Source organism: Schistocerca gregaria, chromosome 9 (genome assembly GCF_023897955.1).
Source record: "Schistocerca gregaria isolate iqSchGreg1 chromosome 9, iqSchGreg1.2, whole genome shotgun sequence".
Lineage (NCBI taxonomy): Eukaryota > Metazoa > Arthropoda > Insecta > Orthoptera > Acrididae > Schistocerca > Schistocerca gregaria.
This window is the reverse complement of record NC_064928.1, coordinates 187,997,937-188,017,918: the sequence shown is the minus strand read 5'-3', so window position 1 is coordinate 188,017,918 and position 19,982 is coordinate 187,997,937. Positions and strand designations below refer to the sequence as shown.

General features: G+C 43.6%; 1 protein-coding gene across 1 annotated transcript in view; it reads left to right on the top strand.

The window, feature by feature from the left end:
• Positions 1–19,982, top strand: part of LOC126291587 (uncharacterized) — a 121,435-nt gene that overhangs the window by 26,256 nt on the left and 75,197 nt on the right. Inside the window, exon 7 of the mRNA XM_049985120.1 lies at positions 18,198–18,308. Coding sequence (XP_049841077.1) covers positions 18,198–18,308 — 111 coding nt within the window. The remainder of the gene's footprint in view (positions 1–18,197; positions 18,309–19,982) is intronic.

Sequence of the window (19,982 nt, the reverse complement as noted above, 5' to 3'; positions counted from 1 at the left end):
GTGAAGAAGTTGTGGGTCAGGATGAAGCTGGCTAAGGTGACGAGGAAAGAGGTTTTAGGTAGGGTGGCAGGTGATCGGCGTGAAAGGAAGTGCTCCATTGCAGCGAGGCCCTGGACGTGCGGGATATTTGTGTATAGGGAAGTGGCATCAATGGTTACAAGGATGGTTTCCGGGGGTAACAGACTGGGTATGAATTCCAGGCGTTCGAGAAAGTGGTTGGTGTCTTTGATGAAGGATGGGAGACTGCATGTAATGGGTTGAAGGTGTTGATCTACGTAGGCAGAGATACGTTCTGTGGGGGCTTGGTAACCAGCTACAGTGGGGTGGCTGGGATGTTTGGGTTTGTGAATTTTAGGAAGTAGGTAGAAGGTAGGAGTGCGAGGTGTCAGTGGGGTGAGGAGTTTGATGGAGTCAGGTGAAAGGTTTTGTAGGGGGCCTAAGGTTCTGAGGATTCCTTGAAGCTCCACCTGGACATCAGGAATGGGATTACCTTGGCAAACTTTGCATGTAGAGTTGTCTGAAAGCTGACCCAGTCCCTCAGCCACATACTCCCGACGATCAAGTACCACGGTCATGGAACCCTTGTCAGCCGGAAGAATGATGATGGATCGGTCAGCTTTCAGATCACGGATAGCCTGGGCTTCGGCTGTGGTGATGTTGGGAGTAGGATTAAGGTTTTTCAAGAAAGGTTGAGAGGCAAGGCTGGAAGTGAGAAATTCCTGGAAGGTTTGGAGAGGGTGATTTTGAGGAAGAGGAGGTGGGTCCCGCTGTGATTGAGGACGGAACTGTTGCAGGCAGGGTTCAATTTGGATAGTGTCTTGGGGAGTTTGATCATTAGGAGTGGGATCAGGATTGTTTTTCTTCGTGGCAAAGTGATATTTCCAGCAGAGACTAAGAGTGTAGGACAGTAAATCTTTGACAAGGGCAGTTTGGTTGAACCTGGGAGTGGGGCTGAAGGTGAGGCCTTTGGATAGGACAGAGGTTTCGGATTGGGAGAGAGGTTTGGAGGAAAGGTTAACTACTGAATTGGGGTGTTGTGGTTCCAGATTGTGTTGACTAGAAATTTGAGGTGTTGGGGGGAGTGGAGCTGGAAGTGGGAGATTGAGTAGATGAGAGAGACTGGGTCTGTGTGCAATGAGAGGAGGTTGAGGTTTGTTGGAAAGGTTGTGGAGGGTGAGTTGCCTTTCCGGAGGTGGGAAACCAGGAGATTGGATAGTTTTTTGAGGTGGAGGGTGACATGTTGTTCTAATTTGCGGTTGGCCTGTAGGAGGATGCTATGTACAGCCGGTGTGGATGTGGGAGAGGAAAGATTGAGGACTTTGATTTGGGATAGGAGTTGACGGGTGTGTTCATTGGCCGAGTCGATGTTAGGTGAAGGATTAGGCGGGTGAGGGCTATGGATTGTGCTGTTTGGAACTGGTATAAGGACTGATGGAAAGGAGGATTGCAGCCAGAGATGGGAACTTTAAGTGTGAGGCCTTTGGGAGTAATGCCAAATGTCAGACAAGCCTGAGTAAATAAAATATGGGAGCGTAATCTGGCTAGGGTGAAGGCATGTTTGCGGAGGGAATGTAAATAAAATTTAATGGGGTCGTTGTAGGGATGTTGTGGGGTTGACATGGTATTAGTAGGTGGAAAGGGTAATATGAGGGTAAAGTGAAAGTAAATAGAGATTTATATAGGGTGAGATAAAGGTGTGAAAAAAGTCGAAAAAGTCGAAAAAGTACAGAAGCAGATAACCAGAGCCACTTCCTCATCCCCTCAAACTCAGAACCTCTCACAGAAGAACCCCAAAAGTGCCCCACTTGTGACAGAATACTTCCCGGAACTGGATCAGACCTTGAATGTGGCTCTCCAGCAGGAAGAGCCAGCAGGGATACGACTTCCTAAAATCCTGCCCTGAAATGAGATCCATCCTTCATGAAATCCTCCCCACTCCACCAAGAGTGTCTTTCCGCTGTCCACCTAACCTTCGTAACCTCTTGGTTCATCTCTATGAAATCCCCAAACCACCTTCCCTACCCTCTGGCTCCTACCCTTGCAACTGCCCCCGGTGTAAAACCTGTCCTATGCACCCTCCCACCACCATCTACTCCAGTCCTGTAACCCGGAAGGTGTACACGATCAAAGGGAGAGCCACGTGTGAAAGCACCCACGTGATTTACCAACTGACCTGCCTGCACTGTGACGTTTTCTATGTGGGAATGACCAGCAACAAACTGTCCATTCGCATGAATGGACACAGGCAGACAGTGTTTGTTGGTAATGAGGATCACCCTGTGGCTAAACATGCCTTGATGCACGGCCAGCACATCTTGGCACAGTGTTACACCGTCCAGGTTATCTGGATATTTCCCACCAATGCCAACCTATCCAAACTCCGGAGATAGGAACTTGCCCTATCAATCTCCGCTAATTGCAAGTTGTCGCCACTCATACCTCACCTGTCATTCAACATCATCTTTGCCTCTGTACTTCTGCCTCGACTGACATCTCTGCCCTTACTCTTTGCCTTTAAATATGTCTGCTTGTGTCTGTGTATGTGCGGATGGATGTGTGTGTGTGTGTGTGTGTGTGTGTGTGTGTGTGTGTCTCTCCCTTAAAACCCACATCCTTTCGTCTTTCCCTCTCCTTCCTGAAGAAGCAACCATCGGTTGCGAAAGCTAGTAATTCTGTGTGTGTGTTTGTGTGTTTTGTTCATGTGCCTGTCTGCCGGCGCTTTCCCGCTTGGTAAGTCTTGGAATCTTTGTTTTTAATACATTTATCCATTCATTCATTTTACTCTGTACATTCCCTCAAGGGGAACCTTCAGCAATAGTGAATCAACTATAAAAGTAGTTAGAAGCTGCACTGATGAACTATCGTTCAGCTGCTGTAATCTGAATGTGCATAAATTTAATCAAGAAAGCTGTGTTTTGAAAAGTCTATAGTTCCATTAAATTGTAATATGTATTGAAACATAGGAGCCATCTTTTTGTTCAAAGTGATCACTTTTAATCGCATTCCTGTTGCATCAGTGCAGATTATAAATTACATGAATGTTTTATATTGTCCTGAAATCTGGTGGTATCAAAGACAGAGTTTTTGAACTCTGAAAGTCAATAAGAATTTTAAAAGGGCAGGATGCAAATTTCTCATTTTGGTAATAGGACTGTGTTTAAGTTTGATCTTTATCCAGTATTTTTCCAATAAATATCTCTCAGCACTGAAGTGAGGGTGTGGAGAAATCAAACATACCCACTTCTGTCTGCCAACTTTGTTATGGCTAGACTCAGTTTTTTGGCAACAAATACCTTTTGATGTGGGAGTAGGTCTGTTGGCACTAGATATAAATAGGGTGGATGTTTAAATTACTGATCAGTGTATTGCCAGATGAAGATATTGCCACTTGAATTGCCCAACTGGGACTCTAGATATGAATCCTATGGATTGTGCCTGGAAAAATTGCAACCAGTAAATTTGTACTGCTTGAATGTGACCAGCCAGGTGCATTCATTGACAAAACACTGTTAGACATTGTTTTGCTGTTATTTTAAGGTGATACCTACAGAATGATCATATTTGCTGTGTTGTTCCTTCTTTGTACTCTCATTGCCCCCAACTTCTTCCCCTGCTGCCTAATACTGGTAAGGGTCATGAAAGCTGGCTACTGGGAGTGAACTAGAGCCCCCTCTGTATTTCTGCTTACCCTGTTAGCTGAATTGCTCTCAGCTGACATTAAGCTTTGGTTGGCTGACTGTTGGACCCTACATGTTAAGGGGCCTCCACCAGCTCCATCACACACGTGGTATTATTTATTGCGCAGTTCTGAGTATTGAGCAGTAATATTGACAGTCTGAGAGCTGTTTTGCCAGTTCGCCCAATAAATTGTTTGAACAAATGACAATAAAAACGTTGACACTCAACTCTATGTATTGTATTGTACAGTTAATAGTAGTATTGTGCAATAAAAGCAGTGCCTCCTAAGTCAGAGAGAAAATTTTGCTCTGAATGTGTTTCTGCAAAGAACAAAGTACTCCTTGTCAGAAAAGTTTCAGGACAGGTCTTTTTAAAATACAACATTGCAATTACCAGGTAATGATCCTATCAAAGTAGTCCCTTTGGCTATCTATACAGTGTCACCATTTCTGGAGGTCTTACAAGCAAGCAGGGAAATATTCAACTGCAATGCTTATAAGTTTTTCACAGCACATTGGAGGTCTGTGATATCTTGATATGAACCTTTCCTTTGTCACTTTTTCATTCACAGGAACAAAAATCGTTAGGTGAGAGGTCAGGCGTAAATGGCAGATGTGGGGTGGCAATAATAGAATGTCTGGCCAGAAATTGGTAATAGATTAGTATGGTGTACTCTGATTATCATGCAGTAAGAACAAGTCCTGAGAATACCACAAATCAGGTGGTGATGTGGAATTGCTTGTCTGAAATGTGCCAGGACTGTGCAACCAAAAAGTGTGATCAAAACTGTCTTCGTTCTTAAAGGTTATCATTTGACTGTTTCAGAGGTTGGTGATCAAGGACTCCACCATTCAACACAGTGACACTTCGTGTGGTTCCATCCTCAGCAATAATCTTTGATAGAAATGTGGGATCACATCTCAGTAGAAATTAGTCTTTCCTCTTTCTATTCATCTGTTAGTGTGTGAGGGATGAGTTTCGAATTGAGTTCCATTTCCCTAAGTCTTTCCATAAAATGACACATGCCATGAGTCAAATTAAGTTGTTCTTGTATCACAAGTGACACTACATGCCAATCTTGTTGCAGTATCTGCCTTACATCCTTCATGGGTATGAGGCACAGGCACAGGCACCCTAGTGAAGCTATGGGCTGCAAATGGGGAAATCCATTGAGATAAGAGACTTTCACAAAGGGCAGATTATTGTTACAGAGCGCCTGTGAAAAAGTATCTTGAAAACAGTACAGGTGGTCAAATATTTGTGTGCTACTGTTGTGAGCATCTACAGAAAGATGCAGGACGACAGTGAAACTACTACCAGGTACTAAATGTTTGGACGTCCACAACTCTTCACAGAACGTGGGGTTCGGAGGCTTGTCTGCTCTGTAAAGTAAGATAGATGGTGATCTGTGGCATCTCTGCGGAAGCAGCTCAATGCTAGTGTGTGGACAAGTGTTTCAGAGCACACTGTTCATTGTTCATCACTGGACATGGAGCTCTGCAGCAAACCCTATGACATCAATTAAGATTGCACTGGGCAGGGGACCATTAGTAGTAGACTATTGATCAATGGAAATATTGGTTGCTCAGGTGAATCTGTTTTTGTTATACTAGGTGGATGGTCATCTCTACAAACACCTTAGAGATGAACAGCAGCTCGAAATGTGCAACAGGCCATGGATGTAGACTGGTGGGAACAGTATGAATGCTATGGGAGACACTCTCCTGTACTTCCCCTCCCCTCCCCTCACGGGGTCCACAACTCTCTTGTGGATACGTGCATAGCGAGCACGGGACCCTGAGCTAATGTGGCCCTCCTTCCTTTCTGGCTTCCCTTTCCACATCCTTCCCAATCCCCCATCTTCGCCCCCCGCCCCTCACCTCCGCCTCTTTCCTTTCCTCTCTCCCCCTCTGGGAGTATGTTTTGTGCCTACGTCCAGAGATGGACGCTCAAAAATGTAACACATTCTTTGCTTTCTGTGCTTGCAAGTCTTTGTCCTTCTCTTTTCCTTACCTCTTCTCTTTGCCCTTTTCTCTTGCGGCGTTTGAGAACTCTCTTCTTTCCTTTCCCCTTTGTTTTTCCCTTTCTCTTTTTTCCTTCCTCTGTGTGTCTGAAGGCCGACCCACGCATTTCCATGCGTAGCCGGTGATGGGATAACACATAATTCCCCGCCCCAGGTAGATAGGTAGGACACGTACGTACCCCCTGGTAACGGCCAGGCCCAGGGAGGGGTGATTACTCGAGCTGATACCTTCCGAAAGTGCCGACTGGTCCCTCCATCCGTTTCTCGGGAGGTGTGACTTGAGGTGTGAACAATCACCTAAGCTGGGAGTGTCCTCAGAGAGGGCCCCCACAAGGAAGGAGCGTGCCATTGGAGATGCCGGTAGTCATAGAGGATATCTTCGCAATGGTTTCATCATCTTCTGCTATGTCTACTCAAAAGTGTAATTTCAATGAGTCTCAGCCAGACAGTCTTTCCATCATTGCCACAGTTCCTTGTTGTTTCTCAGTCTGACGAAGGTCATGACTTCTCCACGGTCAACCCTTTCATTATTCAGAAAGGTGTCGACGCAATTGCAAGTCCTGTAAAGTCTTGTTCCAGATTATGAAATGGCACCTTGTTGTTAGAACCAATCAGTGCCCTCCAGGCACAAAAATTGCTGCGTACTTCACTGCTACTACACACCTTCCCTGTCCGGGTGGAAGTGCTCCGCACTTTAAATTCATCACGTGAGGTCGTTTATACACACTTCCTTGACTGATTGTCCGACGAGGAAATTAAACACTACCTGTCTGACCAGGGTGTAACGGCTGTTCATAGTCATGAAACGGGTTGACACGAACATCATTCCAACCTGTACCGTCTTCTTGACTTTTGACAAAGTTCAACTGCTTCGAAAATCAAAGCAGGCTATGAGATAATTTCTGTTCGCCCTTACATCCCAAACCCTACGCGTTGCTATCGATGTCAGCAGTTCAATCACACTATCCAGTCATGTTCCAACCCTGCCAAATGTGTTAAGTGTGGCAAGGATGCCCATGAGAGTGCTCGTCCACCTCCATCCCCTCGTTGCACCAACTGTATGGGTGACCACGCTGCTTCCTCTCGAGTGCCCCATTTTTAAAGATGAAAAGCTCATTCAGGAAATCAGAGTGAAGGAAAAGGTATCGACCTTTGCTGCTTGAAAATTATTCACCAGTCAAAAGCCCACTGTGCCTCAGACTGGAAAATATAGCACTGTCCTCGCCTCTCCTTGGCCAACAAAGGAGGCGGCCCCATCTTGAGTGCCATGATTGTCAGATCGGCCAGCGCAAAGATCGCGCATTCAACGATCCCACTCTCACCTGCTCACTCTATGGCTCACCCTTCATCAGGTTCGGCTAAATTTCGAGCTCAAAAGTCAGACACCAAGACTTCGAAAAAAGAGCATACTCGTGAAGATTTTGTATGTATCCCAACTTCACAACCATTGGTTTCTCCTTCATCTAAACATCGTTTCCAAGAAGGCTAATAAGAAACCCAGTTCCTCTCCTCTGCCAAGGCGTCTCTCATCTACAGCACCACCTGGCAGTAACCGCTCTCGTCCATCTTCTGTGTCGCTGAGGCGCATTGCTGGCGGCTGATCAACCGGCCGATTGCTGGTGGTAGCTGCTGCTCCTAAACAACCTATGAATCAGGATATTCTGCCTTCGGCTGAGTGCCGTTCCACACTGTCGGTCGCAAGCTCTGAGGTGTCATTGAGTTGACAGCAGCCTTGGTCACATTCTTCCATTTACTGCCCACCCTATGTCCATTATCCATTGGAATATCTGTGGCATTCAAGCCAATCGGGATGAATGGACGATCCTCTTATGATCCTACTCGCCGGTCATCTTTGGTCTTCAGTAAACAAAGCTGCGTCCCCACGACCGCTTTGTTTTCCCCCATTTTCAGTCAGTCTGATTTGATCTCCCCTCTGTTGAAGGCACTCCAGCACATGGACTCGTGATTCTTATCCATGATACTCTCCATTATCACCCAATCCCCTTAAACACTTCCTTCCAAGCAGTTGCTGTCCGTCTTTCCCTTTCTGGATACACCTTCTCTCTTTGTACTGTATACATTCCATCGTCCACACCAATGGTGCAAGCTGATCTCCATCTTCTTGGTCAGCTTCCACCCCCCTATTTGCTGGTTGGGGACTTCAATGCCCACCACCCGCTTTGGGGATCTCCATGTCCTTGTCCACATGGCTCACTATTGCTAGACGTCTCCCACCAAGCGGATCTTGTTTGCCTCAACATTGGGGACCCTAAATTTTTGTCTGCCTCCATGACAAATTTTTCATTTGGACCTTTCGGTTCCACTATCTATGTGCTTCGAATCTGTACTCATACTGATGGGGATGCTTCTACTGTAATAAATTCATTATTTTTTGTTGAAAACATTGAAGACAAATTTGTGAAAGTTGAGTCTCTGGGGAAGGTGTGAAATGGTTTGTCATTTAATGAAACTTACTCTGCTGACCAGCCTACAGCTCTTCAGGCATGTGATCATCTAAGTGACATGTATGACCAATTTACCCACACAAAACTTTGTAAATGATGATTCCTTTTACCATTTCTAGGGATCTTGCACTCCAAACGGGGGACAAACTCCAGACTAATCCCTAATAGCATGGTGGGCATTTTATCAGATAGGTATGAAAAGGATCGGAGGATAATTGTAGGATACAGGCACCTTTATCTTAGGCTTTGGAGGGAGTGTCCTCGCACATAAGTTTATGGTCATGGTACACAAGAGTGATGTATGACCCACCACCTATTAGATGCTTCATATGTTTCACTCTGGGCACATGTCATTCCACTCCACTCTGGATTTAAAATGAGGCAGCTGTGGACTCATTGCACCTTTGCGTGCCAGGTGTGCACAATGTGAGTATCCACATTTGCCAGTTTGCCCAGTGTTTAAGAAAGAACAGACCTCCAGCAATACAAGTCTATTGACTTTGTCGTACATTGAGGCATGGAAGAAGTACAAACGCCTACATCATATGGATACAACTATCAGTTACGCTATCATCGTGACTATCGTGCCCCACCATCCATACCTTGACCTTCCATAAACCAGATCTCCCGCAACCCTCTCCTCTGGTTCCTGCGGTACCTTCTTCAGGAACCATTGCCTGTACTTGGCTGGAAAAGTGTTTTCCTTCTCCAGCATCTACCTGTGCCTGGTCTCCCTCTTGGGATACCTCTCCTTCACAATCCCCCAACTGGAGGCTTGAAGCCAAACAGTGGCTTCAGCAGCCAGACCTTTGGGTCCCATGGCTGACTGCTCATCTGTCCCTGCACTCAGTGCAGATAGCCCCTCAAGTGAACCTTGTCCACCAAAGGCTATGAAGGAAAAGAATAATAGGCCCGACAAGATGCCTCCTGAGATGCGGCAAGGTAGGAGTAGGCAAAATGCGACAGGAAATAACAATATTAAAGTGCTAATAGTAAATTGCAGGAGTGTCTATACAAAGGTCCCAAAACTGCTCTCATTAATAAACAGTCACAATGCCCACACAGTACTAGGCACAGAAAGTTGGCTGAAACCAGACATAAACAGTAATGAAATCGTAAACCCAGATTGGAATGTATACCGCAGAGACAGGCTGGACAGTGAAGGGGGAGGCGTGTTTATAGCAATAAGAAGTGCAATAGTATCAAAGGAAATTTACGGAGACCTGAAATGTGAAATAATTTGGGTGAAGGTCACGGTTAAAGCAGGCCCAGACATGGTTATTGGATGTCTCTATAGGCCCCCTGGCTCATCAGATGCTGTGGCTGAGAACCTGAAGGACTATGTGGAAAATATTTCAAATAGTTTTCTCCACCATGCTATAGTTCTAGGCGGAGATTTTAATTTGCCGGACATAGACTGGGAGACTCAAACATTCAGAACGGGTGGCAGAGACAAAGAATCCATTGCAATTTTTTAAAGTGATTTATCTGAAACCTACCTTGAGCAGTTAAACAGAGAACCAACTCGTGGCGATATTAGACCTTCTGGTGACACAGACCCGAACTATTTGAAACAGTTAATGCAGAACAGGGAATTAGCAATCATAAAGCGGTTACTGCATCAGTGATTTCAGCCTTAAATAGAAATATTAAGAAAAGGTAGGGAGGAAGATTTTTCTGTTTAGCAAAAGTGACAAAAAGCAGATTTCAGAGTACTTGACGACTCAATACAAAAGTTTCGTCTCGAGTGCAGATAGTGTAAAGGGTAAGTGGACAAAGTTCAAAACCATTGTACAATATGCATTAGATAAGTATGTGCCAAGCAAGATCATAAGAGATGGAAAAGAGCCACCGTGGTACAACATCAGAGTTAGAAAACTGCTGTGGAAGCAAAGGGAACTTCACAGCAAACATAAACATAGCCAAAGCATTGCAGACAAACAAAAATTACGCAAAGCGAAATGTAGTGTGAGGAGGGCTATGCGAGAGGCATTCAATGAATTCGAAAGCAAAATTCTATGTATTGACTTGGCAAAAAATCCTAAGAAATTTTGGTCTTAAGTCAAAGTGGTAGGTGGATCAAAACAAAATGTCCAGACACTCTGGACCAAGATCGTACTGAAACAGAGCATGACAGACTAAAGGCCAAAATACTAAATGTCTGTTTCCAAATCTATTTCACAGAGGAAGACTGCACTGTAGTTCCTTCTCTAGATAGTCACACAGATGACAAAATGGAAGATATCAAAATAGATGACAGAGAGATAGAGAAAATATTAAAATCGCTCAAGAGGAAAGGCCAGTGGACCTTTTGGGATACCAGTTTGATTTTACAGAGTACGCGAAAGAACATGCCCCCCATCTTGCAGCGGTGTACTGTAGATCTGTAGAAGAGTGTAGTGTTCCAAAGGATTGGAAAAGGACACAGGTCATACCCATTTTCAAGAAGGGACATCGAACAGATGCGCAGAACTATATTTAGACCTATATCTCGTAATGTCTATCAGTTGTAGAATTTTGGAAGACTTATTATGTTAGACTATGACTTCTGAAGACTAGAAATGTACTCTGTATGAATCGGCATGCGTTTCAAAAAAGACGATCGTGTGAAACCCAGCTCATGCTATTCGCCCACGAGACTCAGAGGGCCATAGACAAGGGTTCCCAGGTAGATGTCATGTTTGACTTCCGCAAGGCGTTCGATGCAGTTCGCCACAGTTGTTTAATGAACAAAATAAGAGCATATGGACTATCAGACAAATTGTGTGATTGGATTGAAGAGTTCCTAGTTCACAAAACACAGCATGTCATTCTCAATGGAGAGAAGTCTTCCAAAGTAAGTGATTTTAGGTGTGCCCCAGGGGAGTGTAATAGGACAGTTGCTATTCACAATAGACATAAATGACCTTGTGAATGATGTCGGAAGTTCACTGAGGCTTTTTGCGGATGATGCTGTGGTATATTGAGAGGTTGTAACAATGGGAAACTGTTCTGAAATGCAGGAGGATCTCCAGGGAATGGCAATTGAATCTTAATGTAAACAAGTGTAATGTGCTGCTGATACATAGAAAGATCCCTTCTCATTTAGCTACAATATAGCAGGTCAGCAACTGGAAGCAGTTAATTCCATAAATTATCTGGGAGTATGCATTAGGAGGGATTTAAAGTGGAATAATCATATAAAATTGATCGTCAGTAAAACAGATGCCAGACTAGGATTATTGGAAGAATCCTAAGGAAATGCAATACGAAAACAAAGTAAGTAGGTTACAGTATGCTTGTTCGCCCACTGCTTGAATACTGCTCAGCAGTGTGGGATCCGTACCAGATAGGGTTGATAGAGGAGATAGAGAAGATCCAACAGAGCAGCGCGCTTCGTTACAGTATCATTTAGTAATCTCGAAAGTGTTACGGAGATGATAGATAAACTTCAGTGGAAGACTCTGCAGGAGACACACTCAGTAGCTCAGTACGGGCTCTTGTTGAAGTTTCGAGAACATACCTTCACCGAGAAGTCAAGCAGTATATTGCTCCCTCCTACGTATATCTTACGAAGAGACCATGAGGATAAAATCAGAGAGATTAGAGCCCACACAGAGGCATACTGACAATCCTTCTTTCTACAAACAATAGAGACTGGAATAGAAGGGAGAACCGATAGGTACTCACGGTACCCTCTGCCACACACAGTCGGGTGACATGTAGAGTATGGATGCAGATGTAGATAGTTGGGATGAGGCTCCTGGTGCCACTGGAGAAGCCAGATCCTCCCACAGATTTTGAGCTGATATTTGTGTCTGTGGTTCCATCTCACAGGTGACCTTTTCGTGCCTGACCTGGTTACCAATGACCTGAGTGTTCAGCAGAACTGTAATGGATACTACAGTCACCTGCCAGAACACCAGACTTATTTACTCTTAAGCAGTTTCCATTGCTCTCTGAGAAATGCACTACATTGGTGACCATTCTTCAATGGTCCATGGTTATTGATAGTCCTGATAAGGCATGTGGAGGGGTCTGTGCTTAGATTGATACTTACATCATTGGTGAATGAATTCCTCTTCCAACCTTGTTGGAGGCAGTAGTGGTGTGAGTGCAAGTGACGTCAGCTATTACCATTGGCAACATTTACGTGTCTCGAGTCAGGCCACTTATGTTGATTCGACCACATTAATCCAACTAATTTAACCCCATTTCTGCTGCTTGGGACTTCAGTGTACACCACCCCTTGCGGCAGGACTATCACATCTGGTAGGGGCCTTCTAATAGATTAGCTTCTCAGAGACCATTATCTATGTCTCCTCAAAGACGGTTCTCCTATCCACTTCAGTGCTACCCACAGCACCTTTACAGCTATCGATTTACTGCTCTTTTCCTCAAATTTTGTAGTGTCAGTGTATTGGTCACTACATGAAATCCTTTGTAATGTGCCCACTTTTTGATGCTTGTATTGTTTCCTTGTCACCACCAGACTGACTTCCCTTTGGGCACTTAAGTGCCAGCTGGTCTCTATATGTCAGTGCTGTTACATAGCTTCCTCTGTGGTATTGTATTGAATAGGTTGTGCGAGGCATATCGGATGAGATCATCCATGCCACTGGAACATACCCCTCCCCTTTCCCCCAACATAAGTTGATTATGTGGTGGACTAGACATTGCAATAGCTATTCAGTATCGCTTATAATCCCTGCAGTAATTCAAATGACATCTTTCGCAGACTAACCTCATTGCTTTTAAGCAACTTCATACTAACACTCACTGTCTAATCAAATGCAGTAAGAAGGAATTCTGGGAGCACTTCATCTACTCTCGGGGATGTATGCATTTTCAACTCAGGTATGGGCCAAGTTCCATGGCCTTATGGGCTGCCAGTGTGTTACAGCTTTTCCAGATCTTGTCTGATAGGGTGGACTTTGTATGGGTTCATCAGTTCTTGCAAAATACCTTGTGGCCCACTTTTTGACAGCATCAGTGCCCCCTTCATATCTGGCTACCTCTTTACTGCAGGAGTGGCAAGTTGAATACATTCCTTTGTTTCACTCCCCCCAAGCTGAATCCTGTAATGAACCCTTTACTGAGTGAGAACTACTTTGGGCTCTTGCCTTGGTCCATGACAAAGCCCATGGCCTCAATTAAATTTGCAATCAAATGGACCAGCAGCTGAATGTTTCCCAAAGCAACATCTCCTAAGGGTTTTTGACAGTCATTGACTCAAAGGTGCCTTCCCCTTGCAATGATAAGACAGAATAATTGTCCCAGTTCTTAAGCCAGGCAAGAACCCAACATTTCTAGATAGTTGCTGGCCAAATACTCTGACAAACATACTTTGTAAGCTGCTTAAAGGATGGCTGCCTGCTGATGCCTGGTTCTTGAATCTTGGGGCTTTTTGTCCTATCATTGTGGTTTCAGAGGGGGACGATCCACAACTATTTCCTTAGGTTGGAAACAGCAAAATGAGAAGCTTTTTCTAAACATCAACTCCTCTTGGCAGTCTTTCTTGACGCACTCAAGGTGTATGACATGTATCATTGCATTTTACTTATCCTCCATGACTGTGGCTTGCCAGGCCAACTACAGATTTTAATTAGTCAGTCTTTATCCCACTGGTTCTGGGTTAGTCAGCACCTCACTCAGAACCCCAGTGGGCACCATTTCTTGGACCTGCGGGGATCTATGTTAAGTCTCTTCATCACCATCAATGGGCTAGTGACCACTGTTTGAATGCTGGTCACTCATGTTGTATGTCTGATTTTTTCCATTTGGTTTATTTGCCACTCAGTAGAGCAACCACTTTTGATTGCGAGCTCTGAGGTGCTGTCTGGCAGGCCTTTGCATTGGAATTTTTTGCCCACAGTTTCCTACAGAAACATGGCATGTGCATCAGTGCCATTGTACCAGTCCATTCTGTTCAAGAACTTTACTTATGTACCCAGCACATGGACATTGTAGCACAATCCCATTTCTTGGGCCTCCTTTTGTTAGAAAGCTTACCTGGCTGCTTCCTGGTCACCAGAAGAGTAGCTGCATGTGGAAGCTTAATGATTTCTGCTTCCTTGTGCACACATCTCGGGGTGTGGATTGTGGTATTCTAACCTGTTTTTACTGGGCCACAATTTCCTCCCTGACTATGTTTCTAAAACAGTTGGACACAGTCCACCATTGTTGTGTGTGTATGGTCTGGTGCTTTCCAGATTAGTCCCATAGACACTCTTGCCACATCAGATATCTTCCCCCTTCAGATTAAACGGTATCCTGTGCAATAGTTATTTGACCATTCCCAGATTTTCTGATGTATGCCATTCTCTTCAAACATAAGGTGGGTTGTGCAGATACCTGCCCAGAATGGGACTACCAGTTGGAATGTGCCTTGCTTCCCTCTGCCAAGATTTTCACCTCCTCTCCCTGGATTCTACACTCTGAGCCATCTGGTGGGTAGTGTGTGACGAAACAGAGTCCAGGGGTTAGGATTTGATCTCCTCAAAAGTCCTAAAGTCACTGTCACCTCAGTGATCTTTTGACATCTGTTACATCCAGGTCTTGAAGGTTCAGGGTGGTACCATCTTTTCGCAGACATATCTGAAATTGTGGATCACACAAGATATGCTGTAAATACCCTGACTGTATGGAACACCATTCGCTCCTGGGAACAATTCGTATGTTTATTGCACAGCTGACTACTGGTAGCAGACCCCTCCATTTTATTCACTGGGCATCCATTGACTGTGTTTTAATGTGTACTGATTAAGTGAGCAGTCTCAAAGATATTGACCGATGCTATTCTTGCAGACCTTTGTTCTACCTGCTCAGTTGTCATTTGCTGGTTCCCAAATGACATGAGTATCCCTGGGAACCAACAAGTGAGTATCCCAAGGGAACCAACGGGCTGGCTGTTTGGTTATTCGTTTCCTGTCTCCATTGTCAACACCAGATGCAGATTAGCAGGTGTGTGAGAGATGTCTACTCATTTGGAAATGGAATGACATCTGGTGGGTTACTGCCAAATCTCCTAAACTCTGTGCAATTAGGAGACTATTGCAGCACGGTGCAGTTCTTTCCGCTTTTCCCGAAAGGAATCCACAGTCCTGTGTCGTCTCCGCATTGGTCATTCTGGGTTAACCCGTAGTCTTCTTTTGTTTACTGAACTGTCCTACACTGATTGTGAAGCTTTGGACAGTACCTCATATCTTGGTAGAATGCCCTCTTCTTTTGGCTCTCTGTCCAGACCCATTGCCTCTAATATTGGCATATGATTCAGACAGTTGAACTGATTCTGTTTTCTCTGTGAAAGTGGCTTTTATTATCAATTATAAGGTTTTAATCTACCTCTGGAGCAGGACAAAGGTGGTAGGGATGGGGTGTCTCCCACTATGTGTTAGATCTGGGGGTCCCCCACCCTACCTCCTTGATTGGGCTATTCTTCCATCCATATTTTTCTCTTTAATAATCACTTCTATATTCAGTTTGCCTCCTTTCTGCTGCACACAATTTTTTATTCCAGTTGTTGTGTTTTGTCGAGTAGTGGATGCTCTTGACTGTAATGGGTCAAGGGTGCGACAGTTGTCAGAAGTACATTTCCTGTTGCATGTAGAGCCTCAGGGATGCCCACCTGCTGGCTTCCCCACCCTCTTGATCTTGTTTTTATTATTGACAGTAAAAAAGATGTCCATTGCATTTTTAGTCTTCTCAGATTTACTGTTACGAATCTCTAGGTCACAAAACATTCTTTATTGGGGTCTCTACTACCACTCTTGCATTGAGGGACTGATGACCTTGACCTTGCTGTTCGGTTCATCAACACCCCTTCCTGCAAAACACACACACACACACACACACACACACACACACACACACACACACACACACACACAAAATTAACCAACCAACCCAAATGTCATAAAGTGAACACAGGATGCAGAACTTGTCCTCACCGGAATGTTGTAGGACTGCTCCTTTGTTGTATTATAGTTTCTATGGCATCTACAGGGTGGTTATAATTAAACTTTTGCTACTTGAGCCAGTGTAGACGTAAAACTGTCTGCTATGTGAGTACCAGACTGTATAGGAATGATGTTCAGGCTTTGCGTGACAGGATTTGCGTGGTTGTTAGTGTTAGTGTTGCGACTTGCCATTAGGCACTGATACTGGTACAGTGACATGGGATTGAAACTAGACCATTGGTGTAAAATAGTTGCAGACAGTTGACACAGGTCTAGATGTGGTGGTGGTGGTGGTGGTGGTGGTGGTGGTGGTGGTGGTGGTGGTTTGTGGGGCGGTCATCAGCACATGTAAATGTTCCCAGTCTTTCCATATAAGTCTCGTCGCATCTCAAAAGATGAGATAATGAGAACACAATCATCCAGTCCCAGGGTGGAGAAAATCCCCAACCCAGCTGGGAATCGAACCCAGTATCCCATTATCCAGAGGAATCATTGCTAGCCTCTAGACCATGAGCAGTGGACAGACAAGGTGAGCAAGGCTATACTCACAAAATGGTTTTATCAAAACAGCAATAGAGCTGCTGCTCTTCCCGCTTATCGATGTATTAACAGAACACAAAAGTGTCCTCTTTTTCCACGCTGTGGTTGAAGAACATTACTGGGAGGTTCGAATTAACTGGCAGTTACGAACTGGCTCCTGGGAAAGGCTGGCAGTCAATTGCATCACAAGTTTACTGTTTCCATGTGTGAGAATGCTGGATGCAATGTGCAATCTTAGAATAATGTAGGAGCTGTCATGACAGCTGACCATTCCGTGGTCCACTATTCGAAAAGTGCTACAAACGATTAGATTTGGTATCAGGGTGGTTGTGAATGCAGGTGGTAGTTACATTGACCAACATTTGTAACCTGGAATGTAAGTGTGGTATGCAATTACTGGATGTTACACGTGAATGTGGAAATTAGTGTTCTGTTACAGTTTTTGTTCTTTCTGTTCCTTACAAATGTTTCCACAAAGTCTCGATGTCATGTAATAATTTTTCTGTGAAGGCTCCTTACGTAGGGAAATTTCAATTGTAACTGCTCTGTACTAATCATGGTCAGATGCCAGTCACATATAAAGTCTGTCCTCAGTCTCATGGGTGTGTGGTTGTTGTTGTTGTTGTTGTTGTAATGGTTGGTTCTGATTAGTGGATTGACAATGGTAAGCAAACCATTCATATACACTCCCACTTAAGCACAAGCCTTGCAAAATGCAGATTTATCATCATATTGCATATGACTAATTCTTGTTGCTCATTGCTTATTATACAAGGCAATGGTGTTTACATCTGATTGCTTGTGGTAAGACTGCTGGTGTGGCTGATGTTACAAGCAAGTCTGGCCAAAGCAGTAAACAATGTGATTTCTAATGTGTTCTGTAGGCATTCTTCTTATTTATTCTTCTTCTTTGGGGGGGGGGGGGGGGGAGGGGAGGGGAGTGAGGGTAAGAGGAGATTTGTAGAGTACATACATACAGCTACAGTTCAAATGTCTTCCAGTGAAACAAAATTCAGAAGCTAAGACCAAGCTGTTGGTATTAAAAAAAACCTTCCATCAAAATATGTGAAGCCTCATCAATAATTTCTTTTTTAGATTCAATAACAGACTTTGATGTGAAGGTAGTGAACAGCTAGCACCTCACAGTACACAGCTTGGCTGTCAATCTGAAGAACTTTTCAGAGGACTGATAGCAGTCATCTTATCTCAAGTTCAGTGGGGGTTGTAAGCCAGACTGTCAGTTCTGTGGTGAGATTTCCAAAATGGAGACTCTTGAATCATCACGTTGAAATGGTAATGCTCAGGCATGTGACGTGGATTGTGCACTGTTGTAGAATTCCTATTCCTGTTGCCCATCATTATCCTCATGACTGTGCTGTAATTAAATTTGTAAAGAAGCTGATATTTAGGCTCAGACATTAGGTTGGCATCAAACATTTCACAAAGATTTGCTGGATAGCCTATGGAAGTAAATTATTAAACCACTAGATGTGACAAGTGGTAAATGAGTGTATTTTATAGTAAAACACTAAATATGATACTTTCCTCATGCAGGTTAGCAACAGAAGATGAGTTGCAACAGGAGATAGCAGCGGCAGCAGCAGCGGCAGTAGCTGAAGCAGGCAGTAATGAGATACGGAATTACAATGAAAGTGGAGCTGATGGGTATGTTATCTTAACCTAGGTATTTTTTGCCATTACAGGGGTTGAGCCACGCTGTTGTCACAAGCCCAATATTAACAATAATTTTACCAAACATGCAAATTAGAAATAAAATAAAGTAATGGTATTACTGTTCAACAACATTAATTTGCTAATATAAATCTTCGAACTTTTCATTGTGTAGTAAGCAACTTGGTGTAGTGTTCTGTGTGAACTAAGACCACCCAGGACATATTAAATTAAAACTGAAAGTTTTGAATAAATAATTTATCATCTGTGCATTGAAATATCTGGATGAGATTTTTTGTGAACAAATAAATATTAACTGTATCAGCTGTAGCTTTCATGTGAAGTTCATATTCTAAGACATATGCACTGTTTAAGTAACTGTTTAATGTAACTGACATCAGTTGATAATCTTTAAGCATTGGTTCATTCATTCATTTATCCATTCGTTCATTTTACTCTGTACATTCCATCAAGGGGAACCTTCAGCAATAGTGAATCAACTATAAAAGTAGTTAGAAGCTGCACTGATGAACTATCGTTCAGCTGCTGTAATCTGAATGTGCATAAATTTAATCAAGAAAGCTGTGTTTTGAAAAGTCTATAGTTCCATTAAATTGTAATATGTATTGAAACATAGGAGCCATCTTTTTGGTCAAAGTGATCACTTTTAATCGCATTCCTGTTGCATCAGTGCAGATTATAAATTACATGAATGTTTTATATTGTCCTGAAATCTGGTGGTATCAAAGACAGAGTTTTTGAACTCTGAAAGTCAATAAGAATTTTAAAAGGGCAGGATGCAAATTTCTCATTTTGGTAATAGGACTGTGTTTAAGTTTGATCTTTATCCAGTATTTTTCCAATAAATATCTCTCAGCACTGAAGTGAGGGTGTGGAGAAATCAAACATACCCACTTCTGTCTGCCAACTTTGTTATGGCTAGACTCAGTTTTTTGGCAACAAATACCTTTTGATGTGGGAGTAGGTCTGTTGGCACTAGATATAAATAGGGTGGATGTTTAAATTACTGATCAGTGTATTGCCAGATGAAGATATTGCCACTTGAATTGCCCAACTGGGACTCTAGATATGAATCCTATGGATTGTGCCTGGAAAAATTGCAACCAGTAAATTTGTACTGCTTGAATGTGACCAGCCAGGTGCATTCATTGACAAAACACTGTTAGACATTGTTTTGCTGTTATTTTAAGGTGACACCTACAGAATGATCATATTTGCTGTGTTGTTCCTTCTTTGTACTCTCATTGCCCCCAACTTCTTCCCCTGCTGCCTAATACTGGTAAGGGTCATGAAAGCTGGCTACTGGGAGTGAACTAGAGCCCCCTCTGTATTTCTGCTTACCCTGTTAGCTGAGTTGCTCTCAGCTGACATTAAGCTTTGGTTGGCTGACTGTTATGTTAAGGGGCCCCCACCAGCTCCATCACACACAATTTCAAAAACACACCAGTTAACATAAAACCATTTGTTCCTTTTTAGTATTGTAAACTCAGAAATAAGAAACACGCCCTGGAATTTTTCTGACTGGGAGTAAATGACAAGAAATTGGAGCGTACCATACCAATAACCCAGGATGATTAACATTGTTGTTCCCTAACATGTGGGTTTTCTCTTACTCGGTGGCTATTGATGTTTTCAGTTTACATGTTG